Here is a 27,198-nt window from a genome sequence, read left to right as displayed (position 1 = left end):
AGGTTGAGAACCGCTGTTGTAGAGTTTAATTATTCCGTCCACAGTTAATTGTGTAACAACAGAATAGTTGTGAAATTAATATAATCTCATATATTTCTTTGATTTGATACATATAAATTAATAGGATATGCAAATTAACTTTAAATAAAGTATTTGATGTAAGTGTATTGCATGCTATTTTATAGAAACTGATTAAACACATTAAATCATTTTCATCAAATTATAATTATTTTTTATTCTTGAAATATTTTTGGAATATATTGTGTTTAATCATATTTTATATTGATTTGACAACCATTAAAAATAAATATTTTTAAATTACAATTATGCACCCATTTTTTAAATTTTACTTAGTACACTAATTCACATATAAAATTTGCTTGGTTAGTGCAAAACTGATCGTTCCATTTGAAACCTTCATCTCCTTTATACCAATATTCTACGCAGTCTTCATCCTTGTCGTCCACTTTGGTATTGTTTGGTTCGCCTTCCAGCCATTTGGTAAATCGGCCGAAATTTTGGCCGTTGCCTGACCAAACGAACCTGCCCTCAACTGATAAATCGTTTCCAGAGGTCCAAAAATGAGAATCTTTACCATAACCTAAAAAATTAAATTACAACATTCATGACACCGGTTACTGAATAAATACTCGTGTGAGTGTACAATATACATCATACAATAGAAGAAATGTAAAATTTCATATGTTCTCGAGTACATCATATAATTTTTTCTAGTATGTTCTTACCAAAGTCTTCCAACTGAGTCACCACATCCTTATGTTCTTGTTCAGTGGTAATGCTAGCCAATTGCATTCCATGATAAGTGCAAAACGTCATGGATTGGTACCAATCAGCCTGATTGTGAACAGTACAAAATGAAATAATATATTTAGCACGATATAAAACGAATTATGGCACTATAAAAACCAGGATAATACAACTGTATGCCACTACCATCTTGGTAAACGGCGTGAGGGGAGCTGAATATTGAAAATCTGCGTTCAACAGAATCAATTTTGTTCGGTTACTGTTAATACTAGACTGAATTGACATATTATTAAAGTTTAAATTGAAAATTTGATCTACGGCATTTCATAGGTTTCTATTGATATTTTTACTTTAAACTGAGTTATAAGTTATAGTAATTTACCTATAACTATGTAAAATGTAAATTATTGAAATTTTATAATTTAAATATAAATACAAATGATAGAGTGTCATAAAGATATTGTTTATTACAAATTATTCTATTATATTTTTAAAGCAGATATGAGGAACCGTTAAAGAGAATAAATTATTTTATTTTCAATCAATAATACTTAGCTTCACTTAAATATCAACCTTATATGAACATTCTCCATCTACATACGTTATTACATTGCGTGAATTTTTTATTCTATTTTTTTTTCGAGACAAATTAAAAATCGTAACAACTCTAACAATTAACAATAATAACTACCTTGAAAAATGTTCCAATGTAAAAATACTTAGAGCCCGATTGCTTAACAATCCATCTTGTAGTCGGCATGATGGCAAGTAAGGAGTAATCGCTATTATTGTAAGTTGATGATTCTAAAATAAATTACAATAATTTTAGAGGCGATGTCTGTTAAGTGGCGAATTAAATCACAATACATTATATTAAATTTAAAACAATTAAAAACGGTTTCAAAATACGTATTCATTTCTACATAGTTGATACCCCCGATCTATGCAGGGTACAGCTAATATTATAATTAACCTTTACATAAAATCAATATAATACTAATAATATAATGGTTGCTAATTATTTGCGATAAGTATCCAATATAATAGTATACATATTTTTAAATATATTTTATGGACACAATAACGAGGCTACTGGTGTTGTAGAATATATTTAAACGATGATTTAGATAAAGTTATATAGCTATAGAAATGAAAAATTACATAAATTCATGTCATTTTTTTTTATATACCTATGTTTGATTTTATATTTTTTTAAATTTGTTAATACGTGTATAATATCTATGTATAGATAGATAAATTATTATAAGATTTGTGTAAATTTGTCCTGACTGTCGTTAAAAAATGTCGAAAATACAAATATTATATATTTTATTTTTGCCTACAGATTACAGAGTAAATCTTGTCTTGATATTATGTTTGATGTTGTCGTCGTGTCAGTAAATTTTACCGTTCATCGACATATACACTAAAAGTAGAGATGAAAAGGAAATTAAATGGTATCATACAATATAAATTACAAAGTTAAAAATTCTGGTATCGGGTAGTTTAATTTTATCTTAAATTTGTATCTGTATTGTGTTTTGTGTACGAGAGTTACAAACTTCAAATATGTATCATAACATTTATTATAAGTATATAATATTAATAATTATAAGTTAATTTTACGTAATATTTATCATTATTTTAGGTGCCTAATATCATAGATTAAATATATACTGATATAATATAATAACTACCTATTTACTTGGTAGTTATTAAATTATAAAAAAATGATGTTAGTTTTTTAATATATTTGACACTTAAATCATAAGTTATCATAGGTCAAATTAACAACAATAATTGTAATTCTGGGCTCAACTTACATTTTCCTACGTGTAAGATCTTAGTCAATAAACATATATATTTTTAAAATCAATTTAAATTTAACATGTTTTTTCATATAACAAGCAAATAAATATTGTATAGGTATTCGATTTTACAGACTATATTTTACATATCTACTTTCATAATAAAAAATTTTAAATTTAAAATTTACCTGCTGTTTTTTCTACAGTATCTGCATTAGTAGTCATGTCAGAAACAACAAAAGCTGTTAAAGTAATAACAAATAAATTTCGTTTAGAGAAAATCATTTTAGTTTTGAAAATTACTCGTAATACGAAATAAGTTAATAGGTAGGTACAAGTAAAGTCCTCTGAACACTGAAGAGTGAATAGAATGAAATATACTACTGCAGTACAGCGTCTTTTATAATGATGGACCTCAACGTAATCACATACTCACAACTAAGTTTATTCAATAACATTAAGCAAAGATGGTTAAAATATTTATTTAAGTATTGATTATTTACATACAATTAACAAAAATAAAACATGACGAAGTTTATAGTATAGTTTTATACATAAAACATTAAAATGTATATATTTTTCTTGTCGTCTATATTGTCAATTATTGAAATAGTTATATTCTGTGCTAGTTACATTAGTTCATTGTTATTTTTAAAACTGAGTAACAAAAATTTTGGAAACAATATTATGCGTATACAGTAGGTATACACGGTTATACAAAAATATCCAAGGCGGTCCAAATTAATTTGTGTTAGGAGATTTAACCAATTCTACGCCCTTTCACTTAAATTATGTTTAAATTTGAATTTAACGATAAATATATTATCGTAAACGAAAATAATATCCAAAGACATAGGTCGATCATTTATTATTTATAGTTTGTATCATATTATAATTACAGTCAAATCGCAAAGTAAATAAATAAAAAAATTCATAAATTAATAATTCAACTTTCTCAAAATTTTACTTGGTGACTTATGAATTGTTATGATGATTAATGCAATTCTCGTTGTGAATTGTAATTTTTTTTAATTTGAATGTAATGTTTGAATTTTCATTTGTACATATCAAGTGTTAGCTATATGGAAGGGATAATAAATTAATAATAATATATAATATGACCCTTCTTGTTTTCTGTCAATATTTTGCAATGCAATACCTATAGTCTTGTCGACTGTAATCACGCTATACTAATCGTGTTCCATTCTATTATCTGAAATGCATACAGTTTGTAATATTTTATCAATACAATTTTTACTTAATAGCTCTAATATTGCTTGCCACGGTAATTCAAAACTTTTTTTATTTAATAAAAAGATATATGTAATAATTAACATATAAGTTAAGTAGGTATAGTCATCACAAATAAAATTTTTGAATTACATGATCATTATAAAGACGTTTTTTTACATGCATTTATCTAATTTCGTTAACATTTTTTATTAAAATGTTTATATTATTTTATTTATTTAACTTTTATCTCGGATTATTTTGAATGTATGATTTTTTAAGGTTTTTTAAGGGTGTTTTTGTTGGATTAATTCATTTGTAAATCTTCATAAAAGATGAATCATCGATATTTTTTAAATCTTTAAATACAATTTTTTAATTATTTTCGGAAATAAAAATACTTAAATGAATAAAATGTATTCAATATTCATTATATCTTATCTATTTATTATTTTATCCCTTGTAAATCGAACATATGAATTAAATTTTATTACTTTAGTATAAATCGTGTTCCAAATTTTTTTTTCAACTTCTAAAATGATTTTGTTTTTTGCAAAAAATTAATAATTTACAATTCGATCATACATTTGTTCAAGTGTTTGTAAAAAAATACTATTTTTATTCATTATCACATACAATGTTTTAATTTTTATACTAAACTTGGATGTTTACACAGAAGTTTTAAAATATAGGCGTCCGCAAACTTCATTTCAAAGTACCTAAGCAACAAAAAAAATTTGAATCTAAAAAAAAAATTAGCACTTATTCCCTATAAAAAAAAAATGCACCAATGAGATCACATTTTCTAATCATTTAAGATTTGTTAGTAATTTTCAAAAATCATTTTACTGGCTAAAGTTTAAACCGATGTTTAACCAGTAAAAATGATTTTGAAATCCTATATAATTTTATCAAAATCTTTTACTGATATTGTTTTTTTACATAAAAATATTAAATTGATAATGATATTAAGTTCTTCAAGGGGTAAAGGTCATTCAAAGGGACATTATTGGACAATTTTTGGAGTTTCAATGTATTCAATAGCATGCTCTGCACATATAGGCGTGCACAGACCTGAATTTAGGGGTGCCTACAATTTTTTCGGGCCCTTTTCTTAATTTGGGCCCTCTCTTAACAAGACATGTACATATTTCAATAAATTATCATTCATGAATAAATATTACTTATATTATATCACAGTTTAATCAGTGGTATTAGTATATTACCAAGTAATATAATATTTCGTTAGATAGTTGGATCTAAAAATCTATTTTAAAAATAACTGCAATATTTATTTATTATTTTTACTTTTTTAGTCAATAACATCTAGCTTTTATAATCATAATAAGTTTTATCACGCAAATTTAAAATATTTTATGTTTTATTATTTTTTTTATCCCGAAACATAATTTTTTTTTAAGACATATTTTAGAAAAAATACTATTTTTATTCTAATAACATTAGTTTTAATAGGGGCTCATACATTATATGTTATAGGACTTAAACTTTAGGGCCCCAATTGGCCAATTACATGTCGGGGAGTGCCCAAGCACACCCAGAACCCCCCGTGCGCACGCTTATATCTGCACAGTGCATACGGTTATATCTCGTATGCATACCTTTGTAAACTTTATATCGAACTTATTTAATTAAACATTTTAACAGAATATAATACCAAAATACTAATAATTGTACGATGTCCGATTTGTTTAATGGTATATTCATAGCATTTTGATTTTTGTTTAATTATGTAGTATGCCAGGGTCTATGATAAATTTATCTATCTATGAAAATTAATATTTTACATGTTTAACTTATATACAAGGTGTCCCGCGAGGATTAACCCATTGCGATATCTCCTGAAATAATGTAGATATCATAATTCTGGTTTTTTAATAAGATGTACAGGGACAAGAACTACAAATATTTCATGTTTTAATTAATTTTTTTGTTTTGGTAAAAAAGTTAAAAAATGTATTTTTTTTATTTAATTATTTAAAAAAAAAATGAAGATAACCATTTTGTAGAGTTTTTTTTTTCTGAAAATATTGACGTTTTAACATTTTAATTTCATCAATTTCCTGATTTTTGATATTTTTTCTAGTTTCGAAAAAACTGCGAAATTATTATTATATTTATGTCTTGCCAAAAAATTGGACAATAATATTAAAATATTAAAATAGGTATTTAAATTGTGGATTATGCCACACTCAAATTACCAACAAGTCATAAAATATTAACTATTACCTATTTATACGTTGGCGGACAAAACACCTTTTTTTACTAAATTCAAAGTAAACAAAATACATTTGTATTATCTATTTATTATAATATAACCGTATTTAATACTAGATAAAACGAAAATGTACATATTGATATTTTGTACAATAGTTATTAACTTTATTTAAAAATTTAACAATGTTGAAGAAATAAAATATGACATTTATTGCGAGCCACACTGAAACCCGTTCGCCAGCCGTACGAGCACACAGGCTACATGTTTGATACAATTATACTATGGCACTATCGTATTAAATAATTCGCAGTTTTTTCGAAACTAGAAAAAATATTAAAAATCAGGAAAACGTCAATATTTTCAAAAAAAAAAAAAACTCCACAAAATGGCTATTTTCAATTTTTTTTTTTTTAAATAATTAAATAAAAAAATATATTTTTTAACTTTTTTACCAAAACATAAAAATAAATTAAAACATGAAATATTTGTAGTTCTTGTCCCTATGAATCTTATTAAAAAACCAGAATTATGATATCTCCATTATTTCAGGAGATATTGCAATGGGTAAATCCTCGTGGGACACTCTGTATATTATGTTGAATTTTTTTTTAATTATTTATTTTACTTCGCGAATCAAAATTTTAAATCTTTATAAATTAAAAGCTATGTATGTTATTAGTAGTTAAATAATTCGAAAATAATTTATTTTCGTAGAATGTAAAATGTGTTTCAGACAAAATTGATTATTACTAAAATTATTATCTAAATTGTAAATACTGTAAAATAATATACATTATTAAACATTTAAAAATTTTCAATTTTGAAAACCTAAACATTAGGTACAATCAGGGCTAGGTTAGGTTACGGCAGGCACGTACCGGAGATGGTAAACTGAAAGAAAATTACATCTTTTCTAAAAGTCGATATGTAAACTGCGCCAAGAAAAAAACAATCTGTGACAAAACCGATAAGATACATTTTTCAGACTGCGACAATTTATTATATATGATGGTAAGTAAAAAAGTCTCGGGGAAAGAAAATTAAAAATTAAAATATTTTAAATAAAACTTATATAATCACTCTGTATGGTATAAATTTATATAGTCACTGTATAATATGTAAGTTTGATGTAAAAAATCAAAAATCAAATGATAAAATTTACTATTCACTTAATATTATACAATTATAGACTTATAGTTTAAACTTAATATACGTTAGGTTGCCGTGGAAAACCGTAGATAAAAATGATGATAAAGTTAATAAAAACAATAATTATTTTTGGTTTTTAGTTTTTACCAATGAGATTGGCAGTAGATTATATATACATACACATACACATAATATATATATCTATAGATTACAGACGGTTAAAATGTGATATAATTAAGTAAAATACGATGATTTTTTGTATAGTATAATTATAGTAGGTGTGAGTGTATGGCAGTCGACAGACGAAGACAGCGTACGTCAAACAGTATTAAACAGATATTAATTTTTTTTTAAATGGAAATTTTAAAATCTAATAAAGGAAACACGAAAATTGCGTATAAAGGTTTTTATACACAAATATTATTATTTCTAAATTATTCATATCATTTTAAAAGCTAAAGCCTAAAATATTAAGTTAAAGTGATAATAATTTATTTTATTTTATTTATTTTTTTTGAAATGTAAATTTTTTTATTTTGAAACGTACAAAGTTTTCCTGACATAAATTTTGGCTATTATATCTTTTTTAATGTCTGTTTTATATACTTATTAGCAATTATTATTTCTTAATTATTAATATTATTATAAATGTACTAGCTTTTTTGAAAACATTTGCGGTTTTACAAAGTGATGATATAAGTTTTATTTAAAATATTCCAATTTGTATTTTTTTTCGGATACTTTTTTTCTTTTCTCCTTATAATATATATAAATACTATAACCGGTGCAATAACACATAATGTACGTTAATCACTTAATTAGATATATATGTCATAATATATAGCTATAGATTATGTACTAAAAATTATTTTTCTTGTAGAGTAATATTCTCGTTGTTTAAGACCAATTTGGCTCTGCATGTTTTTTTTGAGCAAATCCATGTTGAATAACCGCTTATTTTGGAATTATATTTATATTTAAATTTAAAATTGTTTAGCATCAATACTAAATTGTTTGTGGTTTTGGCTAAACATTTTTGTAAGTTCCATTTTAAGTACAATATTACACGATACAGCACGTACTAACCTAACTTGTGATAATCTTGTATCTGTGAAGGAGCCGATATTTAGTAAATTGCGTTATAACTTAAAAATAAATTTGGATTTTCCATAAAAAATTGTCTCTAACATAACATATTAATAAAATTATATAGGTACATAATAACACATAAGTATATATGATGCATGCATATACCTATATGTTATCGTACCGATGTGTACATAGTATCTATTTATTATATACATATAAATTAAATTTTCGCATTTTGTATAATGTTAATTTTTTATTTGTCGCAGTTTACATATCGACTTTAAGGCATTAAGCGTACCAACCAACCCACCATAACCTTTTTTTATTGTATTGTAGTATAGCAGTGGCACCGAAGTCTTTGTTCTGACCTCTTTTTTGAAAAATGTGGCCTATATTATATTAACATCATAACTTTATTATGAGTAAATGTATATTTTTACACCCTCCTACCACCAAATTAAATATTCTTTTTATGCCTATGGGTATTGGGGTCACGAAATTTTGAAATTGCCCAACCACATTTTAAAAACTTCGGCGCCACTGGTGTACTTCAATTTCTTATGTTATATCATTAATGTATTTATGTATATACCTAATTCAAGGTAAATCAATGATAAATTATTCATTGTTTACGTAATTCCTTATCTTCAATATTTATTTACAAATAAAAGGTGCCCGGCGCCCGCCACATACAATACCTAATTAACGGTACTATATTATAATATATAATATATTATGGATAATGGGATAACCACAATTCTTAAAATATGATGTTATAATTTAAAATTATGTAATTTAAATACTATTTTTTTTATTTGTTGTACATTTGGTGTGAACTTCGTACCTATAGGTTACGAACGAGCACCGTCGCACAATTTATTACATCGTGTTAAAAATATACTGTGCCAGTGTGCCACTGTGGCTTTTATTACATATGTTTTTAATCATTTAAATTTACTTAGTAGCTTAATCACTTTTATTTTTATGTATAGCTTGTTTTATATTACACATATTATATGTTAATAAAAGTTAAAATGTATGGTCTTTTATTCTTGTTAGTGCCTATAATAGTATTAGGATTAACAATGAAATTTAATATTTACAACACACATTATTTAGGTAATACATTAATCTATGGTTTATAATAATGTTAATACGTTGTTATGTTAAATGCATATCATAGTAAGTTATAAAGTTATAAGAAAAAAGTATATGTTTGTAAAGAGTTAATGAATAAAAGAGTCATAAAATTATAGGTGGTACGTAGGTATTTTAGAATTGCAAAAATTAGAGAGGAAAATTAAGTGCAACCTCCCCTAACCCTCAAAAAAAAACTAAGATAAAATAAAAGTTTCTGGCAAAGGCACTAGATACAATTTCATTTAAAATGCGTTTTTTAAATGTTAATAAATAATGTAAAATACATTTATTGATAATTTGTTCAACGACAAACGTTATATATGATTAAAAAATATAGGTACGACTTGTCATCACTTAATATTATAATAAATTACTTATAAGTGATCAATAACCTACCATATAGGTGTTGAAAATTGATTAAATAACAACTAAAAATAATTAAAACATTTTTCATATCAAATAAACGTATTTTCCAAAATCTTTTGAAACGTCTTATTTATTATCTTATAAAATTTTATAGTTATGCTATCATATAAACGTAAACCTAATTATGTTTATATTTTAAAGTTTTTATCTTAGTATTTACTTAACATATAACTTACTATTAAAAATACATAATACATTATAATCAGTTTAGAAACTTTTTTTTATTTAAATAATTAAATCTAAATTGAGAGATTTGTCTAATGCAATTATTTACAAATTAAATCTAATGTGATAAAGATATAAATTATAGTAATGCTCAATATTTTCATAGTACAATTAATTCAATTATTTCTAATTTATTTTTAGTTCTTCACATTTCACATACAAAGAAGGTTTCAAACGAGCATGGAGAATCATTCCATTTTAGACCTTTGCCATCTCGATTCCATAACTCTAAGCAATGTTCTTCTTCGCCATTCTCATACTTGAAATTGTTTGGTTCCCCGGCATTCCAGTTAGTAAACCCAATCGGCCGGCCATTGGCTAACCAAAAGAATGATCCTTCTTCAGCTTGATCTGTACCAGAGGTCCAAAAGTGTTCATGACCTAAGCCTAAATAATTTGAAATGTCGTTAAATTTTATTATAATTATAATTTATCACGGTGAAACCGAAAGCGCAAATTCATTTTGTGCTTTTGTACCTTAGTAGTGGAATAAAAGCGCAAAAATAAATTGTTTACCTGAATACCTGATAGATACGATATATGAGTATTACCCGTTGCACTATAAATTTCAGTTTGAAATTTGATTCTTATTATATTTATTTTTAAAATAAATAGTATTTTTATATTTCAAAAGCAACTACAGTGATCGAATTAAATTGAAATTTTGTATTACAATTTTCGTATTTTATCGTAACAAATTACGGTAACGGTTGGTAATCATTTAAGATAACTAAATTGCGTGTATATACAGTATAAACTTATATAAAATGGTATTTATTTAACTTAACTCCAATTTAAAAGCATGAAACTAGTTAATTGAAAAAAAATTTCTAGATAGGATTATTTTTTAAAAATGGTGGGCTTCAAATTTACGGTACTCATAATAATAATAATACTAATATTACTAATTACTAAAAATATGTGATTTTTGTTTTTAATTTTATAACTTATTTTAATATTATTGTAAAAACTTAATTAATAACTATATGCTTTTGATAAAATACACTTTATTTTTGAAAAATGTATTTGTGGTCATAATGGTTTGTTAGAAAGGTATCTTTTTTGCGCTTTCGGGTCATATTTTACGTTTATGGGCTACAGTCGTTTATAACACTATACGCTCTATACACCACTAGCCATACCTACAGTTAGATATATAGTTTACGATGGTTCATTTATCAATTATGTTCTTACCATTATCTTTAATGTATTTTTCCAATTTGTCATTCTCTTCTTGGCTACTAATGCTAGCCAAATGCATTCCATGATATCTACAATATTGAGCGGATTTGTACCAATTCGCCTAAATTAATAAAAATTGATAATAAATTAATATTTGTTATTCAAATCGATATTTTTTATTAACTTGTCTTCAAATATTTACCTTGAAAAATATTCCCAAGTATAATTTTTTGTCTCCCGAACGTAAAAGTGGCAGTGACCACTTATTTATAACGGAAGCGCTATCTTCAACACAATTATTGTTATTGCATTCACCTATAACATAATATTATTATTTATTAACTAATTGAAATTACTTATATTGAATTTTTCAAAACAAAAATAATGCATCTTATATTCTATGGTTCTATACAGTATATTATGGTATTGGCATACATCATACGATATGGTTCACCAAACGTTTTCGCCTTTATTATTTTTGTCAATAATAAATTAATTTAAATTATGATTTTTAGTATGTTTAAGTACCAATGTATACTTAATTGTTTTATTTTTAATAATTTTAATTTTTATACTATTAAAGTCTAATAATTTAATTTTGTGCTGAGCCGTTACAAACTTCTTTTTTAAAATGATAACTAACTTTAATCAAATTTAGATTGGATTATGGATAGTTTGAGTTATTAATGTATATAATTAAGGATAATAGTTCTTAAAAATAGTTTTATAAAATTATAAAACAGATCTAAAATTTTATCTTGTTTAAACTCATTCAATTTTTATAAACTATAAAATATCGTTAGTAATAATTACCATAATTTTCAAATTATTATAGCAGCCATATTTATATAATTGACTATGGACCAATTATACGTAGTGGTTAGTGCATACAGTTAAGTAACTCAAAAACAAATTGTTTTCATTTCAATTTAGATACATGAACATTTAAAAAGAAAATCATGTACTAAATTATTTACAGAGAATGGGCGGGGTTCTTATTTAAAAAAAAAATAGATGGTATTATTACAAAACATTCCTAAAATGGTATAAAGATTTCTAAATTATTAAAAATGTGATCCTTAAGGAAACTTAAAAATAAAAAAAAAATTTTTAATTTAAATATATTTTGCAATAAAGGAAAAAACGGAGCGCATCACTCAGTATATAAATATTATATACTTATATTTATCAATATAAGTATATAAGTATAATATGGGTGCTTTAGATACCTGGTTAATATTTGACAATTAATTTAAGAACAAATTGATGAAATAATGAGAAAGAAATTAAATAGTATCTATTGATATGAATTATAATAATGATATTTTATTATAGTGTTACCAAATATAATATGATTTTAGTATTACAATTTATAAGTGCCTCATTTTAAAGGCTATTATTGGTTATAGGTGGGTTCAAGTTTATGGAAGTTATAGATACTTGCAGCAATATTTGTTTGGTTAATTTTTCGTTCAGTGAAGTATTTAGTTCTAATTTTTAATAAATCAAATGATGAAACCAACAATGATTTTTAACATTTTAGTTAAATATAATTTATATTGATGTCGTGTGGCCTTGAATATTTCAATTGTTTCACTGAAATATTCTTTTCAATTTTTATTAAAATGATTTTATGTTAAAACCAAACTTAGATTTACGGTGTAAAATGAAGTTAACATTGAGATATTATGTCGTACCTATTATTCAAAGTTTAATGTTTTAGTTAGATACATTTAAATGTTAAATATTTAAAATAAGTATGATATAATTGTTAACGTATTTCTGTTAGATATAAATTATTATGTTAAATTCACATATTATACTAAGTACTAACAATTATCTTATTATAAAAAATTTATTTTTTGTTCATATTAATATCAGTGATGTATTTTGTATTATATCTGTAGATACTTATAAGTCGACACGCGTAGTGTGGATAAATTCCTGTTTACGAATGTTATACAATGCAAATTTCGATAAAACATCAGTATTTTTTAAGATGCGAAGAGGTCAAAACCTTACTCAAATTGTTTTCCATTTATTAGAATTGAGTGGTATAATTAATTATAATAATATCTCTCTGGCCTCCCGCTTTAGTACTATAGTTTTTTGCTACTGAATATTGATATCTATATTGCATAATAATAAAACATATATATGATTTATGTACGAGAAAATCAGGTATTAAAATTATTATACGGTTATAATGGGACAAAAAAAAATATTAAATTATAATACCATCCATTTGTTCAGTGCCATATATATACCCTTTATATAGTTTATTTTATACATCATACGATCTACATTCTATATTTATGCATCATACTTTAACCATGAGGTTTATTTTGATTTCAGGTTCAGACCCTCGAGGTATAGTAACTCGTTGTACTCCAATATAGGTTCAAGGTTCAAACATAACCTTCTAAAATGTTTTCAAAAATAACATACCCATATAGGTACGTTTTATATACTAAACATTGTGATGTGCATTGGACGTAAGTTCCCTAACCTTTGCTATAAAATATATTATATCGATTTTTAAATGATTTATATTCCATATAATATGTTAAATATTTGATTACGTAGACGTGTATTAAACCCATTGCCGCATTGGTTAAGGTAATAAAATGTGTACTATGTAATACGCGTATAACATGCTTCATATATGTTTAATTTTAAAATGGTGCGTAGAATAAAAAATTTGTTTTAAGTTTTATTATTTTTTGCATCCGAGGCCAGCTACTCGAATAACATATTACAACTTACGTATCTACACCAAACTACAAATAACTAGTTTTAAAAATTTATTATTCACGAAATGTATCAGCAATTTATAAAATACTCATAATTATCCGTATTAATGTAATTAGATGACCGATCACGAGTGTACCATTCTTAGAAATAAAACAAAAACGTCAATCACGTACGTGAATATTATTAAAAGTATTTGATATTTTTGCAATAATAATAATTATAAATATCTTTAATATAATATTCATTATATTACCTCTGTGGGTATTTTAAAAATACATTTATTTAATTATTTTAATACCAATTTGTGGGTATCAAGAAATATTATGATGAAGATTACTGGCGTGAAACGAATTATTTATATTATAATGGTTGGTTTCCGTATACTTACAATTTTATAATAATATTCACAAGAGTATAAAATATTATTTAAAATTATGTGCATACATTTTAAAAAAAATAATATATTTTTATATATTTAAATGAGATATTTTTTCAGTATAATTAGATTTTTGGCACAGATATTTTATTATTTTGTATTTTTTACATTGTATCTAAAAAAAAAAATATGTGATCGGCAAATGTAATCATTAAATAAGCTAAAATTGTTTTTATTATTATGGTTTTAATGAATTATGTTAAAAAATATATTTTTTTTAATATTTATTAAAATACAAGTTATAGTCAGTTGATATTTATTACATTTGTCAGTTCATTCTGTATATCATGGATACAACTGGGTATTGCACGAGGGTTACTTTTAAAAATTATGGAATCAATATATTCAGTCATTTAGACTTTAGATATTTTGTACCACTACTACGTGTATACTATGTAGTAAATGTTTCCGATTCTGATTATTAATAATATGCTGAAGTAGTATGAAAAATGACGAAGGTGGTTATCCGCATTAATTCGAGTATTTATATTAATAGTAAACGTAGGCACCTATAATTCTTGTACACACAAAGGCGTATTTACGAGGAGAAGGGAATTTCCGTGATTTTTTTTTTTTTTTGTAACTTTAGTGTGTGCCAATTATTAAAAAAAACATATTATAATACATTATTTTTTTGATTTATTATTAATAAATTTATTCAGTTTATGGTTATAGTAATTTTATGTTAGGATAATATGATTGGATAATTGAAAATTTGATAATAAGAGTATCAGATAATTTAACAATTCATATAGTTCATATTTATCACAATTCATAAATACCTATAGCTTGTTAGTTGTACTTAAAATTTACGATTGAATTAATATTATTGATAACGGTTAAATCGCTTGTAATGAATGACAAGAACCTTTGCGCAAGAGTTAGTCCTGTTGGCTGTTATCGTACCGCAGAGGAAAAAGAATAAATGCAGTTAGAAAACACGCATTAAAAAAGGAAAATTATATTTTATATTAAAATTAAAACATATATATACTATTTCATTATAATTCATTAATTTGTTATTGTTATTAATTATTATTATGTAAATCACCAGAGAATACTAAATACCTCTCCGTGTACATGAATAATACATTAATGTCGAACGTACTAAATTACGTAAAATACTTGTCAAAGTTAAGTGACATGACTGATTATATAATGAGTAGGTATATTTAATTATTATTTTTATTGCAAGAACTCTGAATATTGTTTAAAAAGGTTTAAATCAAGATAATAACTACTATAGTAGGAATTTACTAGTTAAGTAGGTTTTTCAATTGTCAAACAATGAATGTGAAAAAAAAATGATTATTATGATTAGGTTATGATATTCGTATATTTATTATACATAGTTAGAATAATGCGTTTGACGGATAGGTACTTAAAATGACAAAAAACAATTTTATCGCACAATACAATAATGATATAGCTCGGTAGGTACTTACTAAGCTACTATTGTAGTAACACTACACACTATTTAATGTAATATATTACGTGAAAGGTACATTCTTCTAATATCAGTCTACAATTCTACATTATCTATACAATAATGTATAATTTTTTTATGAAATCAGAAATGAGTATCTTATGAAGCACACCTGCGTGTTTCATACCTAAATTATGTAATAATAGATATTAAAATATAAATTGTGAGATGTAAGAATTACCATCAAGGATTGTTGGTATACTTTTTATTTTTATAACGAATATAGCAGGCGATGCATAAAGCGACTTTATGCGTTTATTAGTAATACTGTTGTATTTCTACGGCATATACGTTACTAAATATCGAACAATAGACGAGATCCACTTAGAAAATAACGAAATTTATAATGGCATTAAGAACATTATCTGTATATTTTTTTATGTTCAATATCATTTGAAACGCAAAACCGATACCATCTAATAAGATTTACAGTATTGTTGTTTGGCAATAAAAATAATTAGAACGTATGATTGTTAATATATTATAACATTGCGGCGTATACATACGACTATAATACGAATATGATGTATACACTGAATTGTTCGTCTATTGTGTTATTCGAGTAATATAGTAAATTCAAAAAATAAAGTAGCTGATCCTATATGTATATGTATATATTTCAAACGGCTATGTATTTTTTGTGAATTCTATACTAACGTAATAATAATAATTATACTTTTCATGGTTTTTGATTTTAATGAACGCCCATTTTAAATATCATCGCTTGTATAAGTGTCTACATGCAGATTATAATAATTATACTATAAATTTTTATTAAAATTGATAATTAATATTAAATATCTATCTCTTTACACATATGTATATATATAAATTATCCATAAATATTGTAATAATTTGGTCAAGGATTTGATTTGGTCAAACTCTAAATATGTTTTTCATGACCTGACCTCCGCTTGGATCACGAATTATAACGCGCATACTTTGTCGTTCACTGTCCTCGCCCCATAAATATTTACTACAATAAATTTCCGCATGAAGTATTCATATTACAACATTTAGCTACAATATTTTCTCATCCATAATAAAAGTACTTAAAATCAATAATAATATATATGCATTATGAATTTTGTATTCTCAACCCCTAAGTTACATTCCGTTCATTGTTCACTCTATGGACTATTAAAATAAATTTACAATAGAGCAATCGCGGTTAAAATTGATTTTCGGACGTGGCTATTTAGACACGTAAACGATGTCATATACTCATATCATAATAATATAATATAATACCGGTCAAAATAGAATGTTTACTGTTGTTAGTCTTAACTGTATAGTTGCATAGGTATAATGTTATTGTGGTCTTGGTAGGTATATACCAACTCTTATTATAAACTCTATATTACTCAATGATAGATGTTGCTGTTTATTTTTTGAAGGCATACTTATAAAAATCTGGAGTGTGTGATTTCAGGTATTTATATGCTACTGATGTTCAAGCATGAGAAGGAGAAGGATAGGTATCAATGATCACAAATAAATTATATTTTTTTCCTAAATAACTTTTTTGAATATTTTTTTGATATTCAATTTTTTTAAATGTATTTCAAATGTTGTTCCTGAAAAACGTACCAATGTGTACTCAACACATGTGCGCGCTAAACCAACGAAATATAGTAGCTAACAGATATTTACACGTTTTTCAACACATAACAACTACAAAAATAATAAGTAGGTTAAAACATTATCAAAATAGGTACTGTATTTTTCGTTTTTACATACTTTTAATGAAATTATTACAAAAAGTATAATAAATAAAAATACGACGCTAACTGCAGTAGATTTACTGGTATAACTAACACACGCGAATATACCAACATAGAGTGTATTATGCTTAAATTATCTATTACCTATACAGGTACCTTTATAGGCTCCTACCGGAATTTGTTATGTAGATACATATGTTGGTATAAATATACTTGTTATGCTAAGGATAGGTACTTAGCACTGCAAATTCTAAATCCTATAACCATTACGGACCCCACAACAGTACATTTATCATACAAAGGTGTCTAATATTCGGTGCAACCGAATGGCGTGCCAAAAAAATAAACGTAAATTGGAATGTCCGAATTGCATGCCGTGTGCCTATACCACCTACAAATTTATCTTTATTTATCATGCACTTGTGTGCACAACTTAAACTTGATTTTTGATTTTTCTATTATTTTTTAAAAAAACGCATGTATAGAAACTGATAAGTTTCTAGATTGAAAGACTTTTTTTAAAAATTTTAACAAAACACAGGAGAAGATGGTACTATAAATATTAAATAAAACGATTTTAGTTTAAGGTAATTAAGTGAATGTATTTTACATTTTTACATGGAATTTCAAATAAATAAAAATATTATAAAATTTGGTGAACTTTTTTGGCAATATACAATATATTACAAGTATATGTATAATAATAAAATAATAAAAATTATAATTTATTATTACAAAATAATAAAACATGTCAATATGGAAAAAAGGGGGAATAGTTTAAAACTATTTAATTAACTATATTACACTGAAAAATTACAAATAATAATAAAATAATAAATCAAAAAATCAATAATAATAATAGTAATATACGAAAAATCAAAATTAAAGTTTAAGTTGTACATATAAATACATCGGGCATAATAAAAGACTTATGGGTACACGGCATACAATTTGGACAAACCTCTCTAAGATATGGCATGCAATTCGGACATTTTTTTTTTGACATGCAATTCGGATGCAGCCCTAATATTGTCTCGATCTTGAACAATTCGTTTTCATATATTTTAAAATTCCATCCAGAAATTTTTATAATCCTTTATATGATGAAACGATAGTACAGGTACAAAATATAAATATATAAATTAAACACTCCATTGTTTTTGAAACAGTCGAGACTCTTACTATTTTGAACAGCCATGAGCTATTTCGAAAATATTTCCGTTTGAAAATCATAACTTGCTTGAAATCCTATTATTTTAGTACCTATTTAATTTTGCGCTTATTTTTTCTCCCTCGCGTTGATCGACTAATCCGTTTATCAACTATTATAAACCCTATAGTCTCTGGGATACTACACGATGTGATTATAATTTATTATTATTTTTTCATGAAAGGTATTGTATAAACGCATCAAACGCAATTTTCGTCGTCTGAATTCTAACCTTGGTAATATCGCGCATCTTCGATGGACTCGTCATCGTCGACGTCCCGTCCGTCGTAAAGATTTTCGGCGACATTTCTCTGAATACCGTTATTATTTATACCGACGACACTGCCCGTCAAATCGTTTCCACCGGTCGGCAATAACAACTGTGGTTGACCGATTTGATGCACACTCCCGCCCGCCCTGTTCAGACGCTTTTGCAGGTACTGCGCCAGTATTTGCTGCGTAATGCTATTCTGCCTCACTAAATCACCACCTACACACAACAAACAGATAAGAATTTCAAGAGTGGATAACACATTGTGATACGTATCGGTATATTAGAGCACGCCGGTGCAGTAATAATTATTAAAATAATATGTAACAACAATAATAAATAATAAATATAATAAATAATAGCGATACCTATATATAATAATTTATAACGCGCAGTTTATGTACATAATATACGCATAATTACAATATGACATATTATGTAGGTTATCAAATTTTATGCGTGTATTGCACGCGATTTTACGATAGAACGGAGCTCGGTAGGTATGCGAAATATATCGAATATAATGTACTTGGCAACCTATACTGTATTATATAGGCGCCTATATTTTTTTATTCGCCAACCATGCTCAACCCCGCTGTATTCACAATTTATGGTTACATTCAATTTTTTATTTTTCGAATTTTTAAGTATAAGTAAGAGGATGTCTCGTCCGAATGTTTTGTATAAATCTTACATAAGTACGTACAAAATGGAAAATTTGCGTCATTCAAACTGATTTCGTATTGATATCTTTAATATTGGATCTATGTTATAGATGTATGTAAGATAATAAAATTTTAAAATGCTTATAACTTAATTCAACACAATGTTGGTTCTGCTAAACAAAAATGTGTTGTGCTGTACGTATTAGTAAATACAGAAATAACGCTATAGTACGACGTAGTAACGTTCTCCTAAAAACCATATTTACAAGTACATACAAATATTTTCACTTTTTATGTTGTTAAGGGTTTTTGATACTAACTTTCCATAAAATATATGTAATATTTAGTGAATATTTATAGCTCAGAAAATTTAGAAAAAATTATAATATGCTAATAGATAAATAAATTTATCATTTTTTTAGAAACCACTCGTTTTAATTTAAATTGAGAAATAAGAATACATTATAGTGTTCAAAAAACATCTTTTAAACAATTTATAGTAAAAAAAAGAATGTTTTCATTTGAAAAAATAAGTTTGTATCGCAAATGAAATGTCTAAGTATTTGAAATAAATATGGTCGTTCAGCATTGTTTAAAAATTTAAATTTAAATTATTAAGAATAATATGGGGGTGAGCACGACTGTTGAATCACTTTATATATTACACGCATAATGTAAGTGAGTAAGCTATAATATGTTCATAAGCGAACGTCATGTTATGAGAATAGTGATAAATATGTATGTGAGATGTATTGAATAAGACTTACTTAGCCACTATTGTATGGCTATATAATAATAATAATAATAATAAATAGTGCCTACGCGACGTTTGGAAAAAAATTCGTTACGCCAACGAAATACACATGCAATGTATAAAATTTATATATATATATAATATATTTTCTGATTATATAGATCGTTAATAAGTACTATAGCAGGTATTATACATAATACGTATCAGCTATATGGTATATTATGTGATCGAATACTAGAGATAGTACGGAATATAATAATTACTATTTACTGCATATCTGTTATGATCACAAATAGTAGATAGACTTCATATTATGACCATAAAGCTATTAAATCATAATATTATACATATTATTATATGTATGTTATTTGTTGAAAGTCTGTATACTTTTAACAATTACGGTAAACATTTTCAAAAATCGACGCAGCAAAACTTTTTTCCGATACGTATCATCTTGAAATTATTAAATGTTTTATATGTATTATACACTCTAATTTCTATCCTTCGCACTAATGAAGACGTATTTGTCACGGTGTCGTGTCAAATCACTAACATACGTATACTATTTTTCAATAAATGCTAAACACATTACATAATATACATTAATAGGTATACTGCCTATTTACCTACCTTACATAGTGTAACTTACTTAAATATCATAGATCTACACACACACACACATACACATATACACGCATGCCTGTAAACTGCAATGCGTTTAAAACCAATTTCTTATTTTGTGACAGTTTTTAATAATAGTACCGGGCAAACCGGCTATAATATATATATATATATATATATTTTTAAATAGTAGCAGCAAAAAACGTCTCGAACCTAACCTAACAAGTTTCCGTTTTCTTTTATAGATATTCATTTTTGATCATCGATCAATAAAAACTTATAATTTATATCCAAAAACTAATCTGTCGAATAGAAATTTACTATATCAGATAATTTATTATAACTAATAAACACAGTAGGTACCTATTATCTACAACACGAGAAAGCTATTTTCATACTTGTAATCGTTAAAGTGTAATGTATTCAAGTGTGTATACATTATTATATAGGAAGGTATTTAATATATTTTAACACAAAAGAAAATCTGATTACAAAAATATACAAGAATTATATTTTTTCAATATGTTGTAATATTTTTTTTTTTTTACAACTTGATTCTTAACTCTTAAGGTAAAATTTATTCAAATGATTGAATTTAAAATTTGTTGTATCGAAATTGTCTAACGTGTAAACAAGTTAAATAATAATTAATCTGTTTACGGTTTACCATAATGTATTGTTGTTGTTAATTGTTATTTCGTTGTACCTATACCTTATAATTATAAACTAACTTTAATTTATTACTTCTATATAGGTACTCCATTATAATTGTTATAGTGTAAACCAAGCATATAAATATTTACTATTAAATAAATTATGAACATAGATTATCGTAATATTCGTAATATCTATATGAAAATAGAGATAAAATTATACTGTTGATACTAATTTAATGTGCGTATAAATACATTGCGAAACAATATAATAATACCTACCTACTATTACTTCATTCAATGGGAGAGGAGACAAAATTGTTGGGAAAAAAGAAGATGTAAATGATTGATGCATGACCTTAAGATACACCTAATAATAATGATTAATGGAGTACAATATTATTATCCTATAATTTTTTGTTTTGAATTTAATTGAGTTTCTATGCTCAACTCACTGAAAAATATTTTTATTTTAAAAAATTTATAAATTATGTAATATTATAATTTATAGCATATCTACCACATAATAAAACGTTTATTTTTAAATTTGCTTACAGGGGAAATGTAAAATTCACTAATATTAATAATCATAATATAGGTAAGTACTTGTATTTAATTCGTTAATTTTTAATAACTGTCATTTATTCTTTAAGATGCATGAATATTTCTTTTTTTTTTATCACGTTATATTACTCAAGTCAAGTCAAATAAATACTTCTTCTTCTTTATAATTGCATAACTAATAACATTTATTATATGTTCATTGTTGGTACATGCAACTTTATATTGATATATAGATACATCAGAAATATTATATAACATATGTATATTTATAAAATATTTAGCTAGCTATATAGGTATAATATTTTGTACATCTCATACAAAATTGTACACTAAATACATATTATAAAATTAAACAACACAAAGTATACACACTCGACACTTTTTGACTACGTCCAAATTATTATTTATTACTAAAATGACACACAGCAATCAGTTCAAATGTCACGATCAACATGATCGAACTCAAATATACAATTCTTAACAATAATTTTCTGATATAAATACCTACAGTAAAATATTATTTAAAATACATTTATAATTATTTTAGATTTATAAATCAAACATGTTTTCTTTTATTGATAATAACCTCTTTCACTAGTATTCACACCCCCAGCTATAAAAAACTTATCTATGTGGAATAGAAATCCTTTTCTGGATAACTAATATCGTATTGATATTCCCCACTTGTTACATAATAATTACCACGTTACATACCTTTATCTATAAATGTGTTTATATATTGTATAAGTACCTATCTTTAAACAAACAACTAGTAGTTATAACAAAGTAACATATAATGGAATTTGTACGTTGATAATACAATTTACTTTTTCTTTCATCAATTCGATATTATAATACTAATTTAAATTTAAAAATAAAATGTAAACAAAAACTCCTTAAAATAGACAGTTATTATGAAATTATTGAATTTGAATTTATAATTTTGACTTATAATCTATGGAATATTAGATTTTCTCGTCTCGTGTGTACAAACTATACGCCCATATAATTTTATACCTATAAGCATTGTTCACAAAAGTACCCATTATAAATTATAATATTACATTACATTATAATATGTTACTTTCTCTACTACTGTATGCTAGCATTATAAAAATGTGTAAAAAAAAAGGACTTATAAGACCCGAATTATTTGTCCATACTTATGTGTATATATGTATGTAAACAAAAAACAAATAATCTTATGCAACGTTATTGAGTTTAAGAAGTAGCTATTAAATTATATTACGGAGCTTAGTGTACGAAAGATATGAGAAAAAAAAATCATTATTGAATAATGGACAATATAATGGTGTAATATTCATGGACATTTATTTTTTAATCTTATAAAATTTTATATTTGTTATTTTAAAACAATATTTTTAGATATATATACCGTGATAATGAGATTGGAGACAAAATTATAGGTTCGTGTAACGTAAAGTATCCACTTTCTCTCGACGAGTCGAGACCCACCTATACCATATAACGGAGACATATTTGTACACAAGGAAGTTCTTCTTTATGATACCGGTTGAATGTCACATTATACAATAGCCAGTCGAGCGGCAAAGCACACACATATACGTGTTATAACTTTCAGTAGTAGTATGATACAGTTGGGCATATTATGTGTTATTACTGGTCACGACCTTCAAACCCGTGTACGTTTTACGTTTATTGAATCGTACATACAATAAATTACAATCGGTAGATGCCTACCAAAGAATACATTATAATCGTAAAAACAAATACACGCTTTCGTTATGGATTTTGATTTAGTATAACTCTTCCTTTTTTGCCTTGGGCGCTCTTATTAAAATATTAATCGTTTCGGTGTTTAAAATAAATGCCTGCAGTTAAGATCGGCGTAATAATATATATAATCATGCACGTCAGTTAGTGAAAAAAGTGTTCCCCGAGTACTGTGCGTAGCACACGATAATAGCATGCTAAAACAGTTTCGCTTTGATAAATTTGCACAAACGACGACCACATAAGTTATACAGTAAGGTCTAGTGATATTTTCATTATCATCATAAGCAGCTCTACGTATACGAGTTACAAAGTATTATTATAAACACAAAATATCATATTTCTTACTGCTGTTATTTATAAAAAGCTCACAAGATTTCGTTACAGGATATGTTTTATTTTCAGTTATTTCATAATTATATATTATATATCTAGAATATATGTTGTATAAAACGACATTATAATATTCAAAAGTTATGATCTATTTCAGAATAATATAAATTAGAAAGATTAATATGAAACGTAAAATACGAATAGTTTCAAATTATATTCATCGTTATAAGTAACTTTTAAAATAATAATATATATAGGTAAATAACCGACTGAAAGTTGTATAATATTTATTAAAAACTAAAAATGCTTATAAATAACCAAGAATACGTATTAAAACCTATTTGTATTAGAATAATTTAGGGACACGTGAATTTAAAAACTGATCCGCAAAATAATTTTAATACGATTTTATTATCGTATAAACGTTTTTACTCCATCACGTCTACTAAGAGTAACTATAAATTATTGTATCATGTAATCATTATCATTTAATTGAAAAAAATCCGGACTTGAAATATCTGACTAGTGTCTAGTCTTAAAGCTAAATTTAAAAAAAAGAAACTCGTTATTTTCTCCATACTAATTTTCACACAAATGTGCACATTCATACATTGTTATTTGTTTAGATAAACTATAACAAAAACATTTTTCCTTTCTACGATGTATTTTTAATAAATGTTGTCAAGGATCTATATCAAGAGACAGAAAAACTAGATAGGTTAAATGTACTTGCTTTTTACTCCCTATATCTTTAATGGATACTTTACATTCTTTATCCTTGAGCTGTTAAAGATTTTACTTGATAATTTTAACAAGTAACAATAAAAATAAAAGTCTCATTATTTTAATATTAACTCAACTATGGTTATTACACAATAATATCATGTTAACTACGTACCTATATATTTCCATTACTTACAATTGGATTTATCGAATTTAAAGTGTATAATAATATAAATATATAAGATACTTTATTTAATATTATTATTATAATAATATTAATAAATGTAAGACGTAACAAAATATATTGATAATAACTCGAATGAATTAGCTATTAAGCATTTTAAATAGGAGTATCGACTAAAATATTTTATAAAGAAAGTCAAATCGAAAAAAATTCTTGTGGACGAGAGAAAGCTGAATAAGATAAACGGATTTTTACTAGAGTTATCACACTATACCGTTAAATTCATAATAAGTGTTAGTCATTATAAGTATACTCATTTATAATATTTTCTAATTGGTAAAACAATAGTAGGGTTTTATATTTATATATATTTATTCGAATTTGAAATATTTACATTTTACTTATATTATAATATATATATATAGGTACAATATAGAATTTTGAATAGACATGAGCTTAATACAAGAATGAATAATTATGAATTAAATCAATATATATACGCACTACTTATATGATAAACATAATTTTTAGAAATGCTTGTAGATGGTAATTTATTTCTTATTTCAAATATTTTAATATGTCTTTACTTTCTTATTACACATTATGAATACTGTTGAGAATATTAAATCTGTTAGCTATTAAGTTAAGATTGTTATATTTATATCCTTAAAAATAAAAAATACTCAATTTCCTTACAAAATATTTATGTAAATTATTTCGTATTATATACATAATGTTTTGTATTATCTAAAGTATAAATTTACCTTGTGGTTCGTTTATCTTATGGCCAGTTCTAGGGACGGCTGTTTGACTCCGAACGGCGAAAAGGCACATGGACAACGTCAGGAACAAAATTATACTTTTAGCAGTACCCGTCCAAGAATTCATATTTGCACGATTTGAACCACTACAATGTATTGTTTATACTTTAAATTGAAACAATTAAATTGTTTAATAGGTACTCTAGAGAAAACTTAAACTAAAACTAAACAAAAAAAAACAAAAATAACGCGGTAGGTAGATGGTGTTTATGACAATCGCACCACGGCCACGGTGGTAGCAGGTTAGGTATGGTATAGGTGCTGGTAATATCTGGATAGTTCATCCATTTCGTGCACGATTATCGTTCGTTTGCACTGAGGACAATCGTGTGAGGAGGACTTTAGAAGGAGAAATTTATTCCTCGGCGGCCGCGGTCGACGAGTGGGCAACGCGATGCTGCGAATAAGACCACTTTCGATCTCCGTCGCGCGCGGCGATACGCATGCATAAGCGGTTGGCGTTACAAACCGGTATACGGAGTGGAGATATACACACACACACACACACACACACACACACACACACACACACACAAACACACACACACACAAACACACACTCGCCGTGCTTGATGGTTGCCGCGGATATTAAATATAGGAGGTACGACTGCAGTGGATATAATAACACTATACCTATACTTAAACAGAGGAGTAGACCGGACAGACGGTATTATATATATTAATACATGTATATATTATATATATATGGTCTCATCTCATTGCACAGGATAAACATGTATTATTACCGCATTATTCTGTACATACGTTTTTTCAGGTTTAAAATTCTATAAAATGCGTAATGTCTCCTCGTTACTCACGAGTGACTCGATCGATAAAATATATTATAAATATATATATATATAATTACAACTTTATTATAATTTTATTATAAATAGTTCCGTCACAACCACTAAAGTAAATTCTCGAAATCTATATAAATGAAAGGTTATGTTTGTGTGTGAGGATGTAAGTGATCCACTGCCAAGTCTAT

At 25.6% G+C, this 27,198-nt stretch overlaps 2 protein-coding genes across 3 annotated transcripts; both read right to left on the bottom strand.

The window, feature by feature from the left end:
* Window positions 1-350: 350 nt before the first annotated feature.
* On the bottom strand, window positions 351-1,528 carry LOC113547888 (hepatic lectin-like). The gene is made up of 3 exons (XM_026948462.1): window positions 1,460-1,528; window positions 747-855; window positions 351-601 (listed from the first exon to the last, which is right to left on the bottom strand). Exons 1-3 carry the CDS (start codon window positions 1,526-1,528, stop codon window positions 351-353), a joined length of 429 nt encoding a protein of 142 aa, XP_026804263.1.
* An 8,380-nt stretch (window positions 1,529-9,908) lies between these two features.
* LOC113552106 (C-type lectin 37Db-like) lies at window positions 9,909-26,614 on the bottom strand. 2 transcript variants are annotated; one of them, XM_026954805.1, is made up of 5 exons: window positions 26,151-26,614; window positions 19,096-19,353; window positions 11,456-11,568; window positions 11,266-11,374; window positions 9,909-10,458 (listed from the first exon to the last, which is right to left on the bottom strand). In XM_026954805.1, exons 1-5 carry the CDS (start codon window positions 26,272-26,274, stop codon window positions 10,217-10,219), a joined length of 846 nt encoding a protein of 281 aa, XP_026810606.1. In that variant the 5' UTR covers window positions 26,275-26,614; the 3' UTR covers window positions 9,909-10,216. The 2 variants fall into 2 exon arrangements, with proteins under 2 accessions (XP_026810606.1, XP_026810615.1); XM_026954814.1 differs by lacking the exon at window positions 19,096-19,353 and having other exon boundaries at window positions 26,151-26,610.
* Between the last annotated feature and the right edge of the window lie 584 nt (window positions 26,615-27,198).

The sequence above is a fragment of the Rhopalosiphum maidis genome, chromosome 4 (genome assembly GCF_003676215.2).
Source record: "Rhopalosiphum maidis isolate BTI-1 chromosome 4, ASM367621v3, whole genome shotgun sequence".
Taxonomy (NCBI): Eukaryota; Metazoa; Arthropoda; class Insecta; order Hemiptera; family Aphididae; genus Rhopalosiphum; species Rhopalosiphum maidis.
Note: the sequence above shows the minus strand (reverse complement) of the source record. Positions and strands in the feature narration are given on the sequence as shown.

Bases quoted from the DNA above. Each gene is read 5' to 3' on its own strand.
- LOC113547888 (XM_026948462.1), bottom strand. From the start codon at position 1,528: ATGCCGACTACAAGATGGATTGTTAAGCAATCGGGCTCTAAGTATTTT. The intron at 856-1,459 runs GTAGTTATTATT...GTTCACAATCAG, and splicing joins ACATTGGAACATTTTTCAAG to GCTGATTGGTACCAATCCAT. The intron at 602-746 runs GTAAGAACATAC...TTAATTTTTTAG, and splicing joins GACTCAGTTGGAAGACTTTG to GTTATGGTAAAGATTCTCAT.
- LOC113552106 (XM_026954805.1), bottom strand. From the start codon at position 26,274: ATGAATTCTTGGACGGGTACTGCTAAAAGTATAATTTTGTTCCTGACG. The intron at 11,569-19,095 runs GTTAGAATTCAG...ATTATGTTATAG, and splicing joins AGATGCGCGATATTACCAAG to GTGAATGCAATAACAATAAT. The intron at 11,375-11,455 runs GTAAATATTTGA...TTATTAATTTAG, and splicing joins ACTTGGGAATATTTTTCAAG to GCGAATTGGTACAAATCCGC.